Raw genomic sequence first — 6,291 nt, 5'->3', positions numbered from 1 at the left:
CAGATTCCACAAAGGCTTTACGGTGAAAGCATACCATGCGATTGTCTGAGGATGGCGCCCCACATCAACATATTTTTTTAACAAGCACAGGCGTCACAAAATCACAAATAGCGATAAAATAAATCACTTACATTTGAAGATATTCCTCTGTTTGCAATCCCAAGGGTCCCAGCTACAACATGAATGGTCGTTTTGTTCAATAAAATCCTTCTTTATATCCCAAAAATTCAGTTTAGTTGGTGCCATTGATTTCAGTAATCCACTCGTTCAACAGGCAGACAAAGGAATCCAAAAAGCAACCGCTAAACTTTGTCCAAACAAGTCAAACGATGTTTCTATTTAATCCTCAGGTACACTAAAATTTAAATAAACTATAATATTTCACACGGAAAGAAGTATGTTCAATAGGAAATGCAAATTCATAAGCGTTCGCCATCTGCCTCTCACGCTGAAAGACTGATTTGCTTCAGGTGGTAACTTAACAAAAACTCCAAATACTTTTTTGTTTTTCAAAAGAGAAGCCTGAAACCTTGAAAAATACTATTGACATATAGTGGAAGCCATTGGAATTGCAATCTGGGTGACGGACATGCATAGAAACAATAGGTTTACATAATAAGAGCCTGGGAGCTAAAAAAAATTATTTCTGGTCGGATTTTCTTCAAATTTTCGCCTGCCATATCAATTCTGTTATAGTCTCAAACATCATTTTAACAGTTTTAGAAACTTCAAAGTGTTTTCTATTCAAGGTTACCAATTATACGCATATCCTGGCTTCTGGGCCTGAGAAACAGGCAGATTACTTTGGGCACGTCAGTCAAGCAGGAAATCAGGAAACTAGACCCTAGCCCAGAGAGGTTTTAAGTTATTGCACAGAACAAAACATATAACATCTCCAAAGCCTGTGTTAACTTCAGACCTTAAATCCCAAAACCCCATTATTTTCCCCCTTCATTTCTCCCATAGCAATGGTCAACGAACCAGAGGTAGAAAATGCTGACTCATTTACGTGTTTTAGGACTACAAGCTGGCGAGCTCTATAGGATAGAATATAATATGTAAAGAGCTGATGGTCTCATCATGGACTGTAGGGGGACCTCTACCTTTAATAATGTGAATGTCTCTACAGTCTGAACCACTAATTAGCATGATGTATTCAGATCATCAGTCCCTCCCACTTCACTGACATGTTGAATATGGTGGAACCTGCCGTGGTCTACTGATTGTCATCTATTCATCTATGTGACACTCCTCTTGTTTTATATACATTGATACCAGACTCTTTCCAGCACTCTCACATATAACGTGATCAAACATGTTCACATTTCTCTTCACTGTTACTGTCTCACTGCTCTGTGCTGCAGGTACAGTTTCATAATGTTTCATTTATTTAACCAGGAAAGCTAAGAACAAAATTCTTATTTACAATGAAAGAATAACTAGTTGTAAATATTGATGTTTCCAAGCATATGTTCACTTCACCTGAGTCTTAATGTATTCAGGTCTAACTGTACCTAACTCTATTGATTTAATGCTCACTGTTTTCTTACAGGTCTTGTTGAGGGGAGTGAAGTCACTCAGATACCCACCATACTCTGGGGACTGAAAGACAGTGATGCTCTGATGAACTGCAGTCACACTAAGGGATCTGGCTACTTCCAGATGTACTGGTACAGACAGCTTCCAGGAGAGAGAATGAAGCAGGTAGCCTTCACTGTTCCCAATTCCAAACCTGAGTATTCAGGGGATTTCAGTAAAGACAAATTCTCAGCCAAGAAGACTGTAGCTGAGAGTGGATCTTTCACAGTGAAGAAGTTGGAGACAGGAGACAGCGGCATGTACTTCTGTGCTGTGAGTCAACACAGTGATACAGACAACAAGTACAGCTGTACAAAACCCCCAGTATTTCAACAGGATGTAATATAATATGTAAAGAGATGGTCTCATCACATACTGTAGGGGGACCTCTAACTCTAGTTCTTCTAATATCTGATGGTTTCATTGTCTTCATCATGTAATCAGTCATGTTCACAGTGAGGTCCTATGAGCAAGCTTTACAGTACAGGCTTCCTGACACTCCCTCTAACACTGTCACTATCCACCACCCTGAAGGAAACATGATATTACTACAGCCAATCTCCTTTCACCTCAGAGCTTCATCCAGGAGACACTCATATCACATCCTCATCATCATCGTCTTCCTCAGCATATTCATCATCTTCATCATCATCGTCTTCCTCAGCATATTTATCATCTTCATCATCATGTTCAGAGTTCTGATTCACCTGGCAGCTCTACCACTCTGGGTGACAGGTATTAAATCACGATGAGAAGCCTAACGATTCTACGAATGTCATCAAACTGAAAAAAATATCCTTTCTATCGCTCCTTCTTTCTCACCTTCTCTCTCTTTCTTTCTCTCTCTTTCTCACCTTATCTCTCCTCTCTCTATCTTTCACCTTCTCTCTCCTCTCTCTCCCTCTCTCACTTTCCCTCTCTCACTCTCCCTCTCTCCTCTCTCTCTCCTCTCTCCTCTCTCTCTCCTCTCTCCTCTCTCTCTCTGTCCATAGGGCAGTTGTTTAGAAGCATGGTTCATCAGAGGCCTGTGGCACTAACAGAAGGACCTGGAGGAAATGTTCAACTCACCTGCAGCCATACTATCCCTAACTACTACATGATACTATGGTACAGTCAGCAGGAGACACTGCTATGAAACTCATTGGTTATGCAAATTACAAGTAAATAACCATGGAGAAATCGTTTGAAAAGCACTTCAATGTGAGTGGAGACGGTGAGAAAGAGGCTTATCTTCATCTAGTGAGTCTGAGAGGACCTGAACACAGTGCAGTTTTTTACTGTGCAGCCAGCCAACACAGTGATGTAGAGTTCCTCCTGTTCTCTACTAAAACCCTGTCTGATGGTAATATTAGACCACGGCTCAGAACACCTGCATCTGAGGTTTGACTTTGACTCAGTGCCAATGAATAAACACAGATGGATGATGGCATAAGCAAGGTGATATCTGTCCTAGTACAGTATACCAGTATTTACAGTTTAGAGTCATCACTCATTAAAACCTGTTGTGGATAGGGGGCAGTATTTTCACGACTGGATGAAAAAAACATACCCGATTTAAACTGGTTACTACTCTTGCCCAGAAATGAGAATATGCATATTATTAGTAGATTTGGATAGAAAACACTCAGAAGTCTCTAAAACTGTTTTAGTGGTGTCTGTGAGTATAACAGAACTCATATGGCAGGAAAAAACCTGAGAAGATTCCAAGCAGGAAGTGGCCTATCTGTAAATTTGTAGTTCTTCTTTTGGTTCTCTATCGAAACTACAGTATCTGAGCTGTTACGAAGCACTTTCTAAGGCTTACATAGGCTCTCTAAAGCCTTCAGAAAGCGGATTGAGAAATCTCCTGTCTCTGGGCAGAGTATGCTAGCACAGTTTGTCAGTGGTCTGCCTAGTGACAAAGAGATTGGAGATGCGCGGTCTCGCGACGATGATGTTTTTTCTTTTCTCTCTTTGAATGAATACACTATTGTCCGGTTGGAATATTTTCGGTATTTTACGAGAAAAATACCATAAAAAGTGATTTTAAACAGCGTTTGACTTGCTTCTAAAGGAACATTTAGATTTTTTTTGTCTCGAAATGCGCTTGCGCGTTACCCTTTGGATAGTGACCTGAACGCACGAACAAAACATATTTGGACAATAACTATGGATTATTTGGAACATTTAGCATTTGAGGTTTTTGTACTTCGCGCCACGCTCTACCACTGGATATTGGCGAGGCGATCCGCTAGCGGAACGTCTGTCCTCAACAGCTTTTAACATTTTGCAATGTTACAATGTGGTATTCCATTTCTCCCCCCTGGATAGATGTGATTCACATGACTACTCTCTCTGTCTCTCTCTCGCCTCTCTCTCTCCCTTACTGTTCTGTCCTGAAGTCAGTGCAGTGTATTACTGTTCTGACCTGAAGTCAGTGCAGTGTATTACTGTTCTGACCGGAAGTCAGTGCAGTGTATTACTGTTCTGACCTGAAGTCAGTGCAGTGTATTACTGTTCTGACCTGAAGTCAGTGCAGTGTATTACTGTTCTGCCCTGAAGTCAGTGCAGTGTATTACTGTTCTGACCTGAAGTCAACACAGTGATGTAGATACCCTTCTCTCTTCTACAAACCCCCTTCTGATCCTTTACTCCATAACTGCAGTGTTCATCAACACCCAGCACACCTGCTATCCACCACTGTAGATGTCTGTGCACATGGAGGAAGTTGATATCAAACCTTTCTGTCCAGACATCATCAGATATTAGGGATACATACGGTATTGAGTGACTGATCATGGTTGAATGTGTGTGTGTATGTGTATATGTATACAGTGGGGAGAGCAAGCATTTGATACACTGCCGATTTTGCAGGTTTTCCTACTTATCCTGTCTGGGGTATGTGGGACGATTTCGTCCCACCTACGTAACAGCTACTGATATTCCAGTGGCGCGATTTTTGAATCGTTAGAAATACTATTACTTCAATTTCTCAAACATATGACTATTTTACAGCTATTTAAAGACAAGAATCTCGTTAATCTAACCCCACTGTCCGATTTCAAAAAGGCTTTACAACGAAAGCAAAACATTAGATTATGTCAGCAGAGTGCCCAGCCAGAAAAAATCAGACAGCCATTTTTCAAGCTAGAATATCATGTCACATAAACCCAAACCACAGCTAAATGCAGCACTAACCTTTGATGATCTTCATCAGATGACACACCTAGGACATTGTGTTATACAATACATGCATGTCTGTTCAATCAAGTTCATATTTATATCAAAAAACAGCTTTTTGCATTAGCATGTGACGTTCAGAAAACGCATAACCCCCGGCAAACTTCCGTTGAATTTACTAACAGTTTGCTAAATTACTCACGATAAACGTTCACAAAAAGCATAACAATTATTTTAAGAATTATAGATACATTACTCCTCTATGCACTCGATATGTCCGATTTTAAAATAGCTTTTCGGATGAAGCACATTTTGCAATAATCTAAGTACATAGCCCGGCATTACAGGGCTAGCTATTTAGATACCCACCCAGGTCAGCATCCACCAAAATCACATTTCCTATAAGAAAAATGTTCTTACCTTGCTTGTTCTTCATCAGAATACACTGCCAGGACTTCTACTTCAATAACAAATGTTGGTTTGGTCCCAAATAATCCATCGTTATATCCAAACAGCGACGTTTTGTTCGTGAGTTCTAGAATGCTTCTTCCCGGTTTCGCGCATGGCGCATTGGCGTGTCAAAAATGTCTAAATATTCCATTACCGTACTTCGAAGCATGTCAACCGCTGTTTAAAACCAATTTTTATGCCATTTATGTCGTAGAGAAGTGATAATATTCCGACCGGGAGTATGCATTGAGCCTAAACAGCCGAATAAAATTTCTCCTCAGAAGCGACTCATGCACGCGCATCATTCAAAGGTCCTCGGAGCATCCACTTACAAAAGGCGATAATATGTTTCAACCTGAGGCTCCCTCGTAAACCTTCAGTTATTTCGCGGGCTCTGAGAGCCTATTGGAGCCCTGGGAATTGTCACGTTACAGCTAAGATCCTTACTTTTCAATAAAAAGATGCAAGACGCACGACTCCTTGTCAGACAGGGTACTTCCTGCTTGAAACCTTGTCAGGTTTTTGCCTGCCATAGGAGTTCTGTTATACTCACAGACACCATTCAAACAGTTTTAGAAAATTCAGAGTGTTTTCTATCCAAACCTGAACAATAATATGCATATTCTAGCTTCTGAGTTGGTGTAGGAGGCAGTTAAAAATGGGAACATATTTTTCCAAAATTCTCAATACTGCCCCCTAGCCCAGACAGGTTATAAAGCATGTAGAGGTCTGTAATTATTATCATAGGTACACTTCAACTGTGAGAGATGGAATCTAAAACAAAAATCCAGAAAATTACATTGTATGATTTTTAAGTAATTAATTTGCATTTTATTGCATGACATAAGTATTTGATCACCTACCAACCAGTAAGAATTCCGGCTCTCAAAGACCTGTTCGTTTTTCTTTAAGAAGCCCTCCTGTTCTCCACTCATTACCTGTATTAACTGCACCTGTTTGAACTCCTTACCTGTATAAAATACATCTGTCCACACACTCAATCAAACAGACTCTAACCTCTCTTTCAATGGCCAAGACCAGAGAGCTGTGTAAGGACATCAGGGATAAAATTGTAGACCTGCACAAGGCTGGGATGGGCTACAG

General features: G+C 40.5%; 1 gene segment (V, D, J or C); it reads left to right on the top strand.

Annotated features, from left to right (window-relative positions):
• Positions 1-1,040: 1,040 nt before the first annotated feature.
• On the top strand, positions 1,041-1,863 carry LOC115161857 (T cell receptor beta variable 7-2-like; the record flags this gene model as incomplete). The annotated part of the segment is given in 2 exon segments: positions 1,041-1,364; positions 1,553-1,863. Coding segments are annotated over 2 exon segments (360 nt in total), but the record flags the coding sequence as incomplete, so codon positions are not given.
• Positions 1,864-6,291: the final 4,428 nt, after the last annotated feature.

This window comes from Salmo trutta, chromosome 25 (genome assembly GCF_901001165.1).
Source record: "Salmo trutta chromosome 25, fSalTru1.1, whole genome shotgun sequence".
Taxonomy (NCBI): domain Eukaryota; kingdom Metazoa; phylum Chordata; class Actinopteri; order Salmoniformes; family Salmonidae; genus Salmo; species Salmo trutta.
This window is presented reverse-complemented; position numbering and strand designations above follow the sequence as displayed.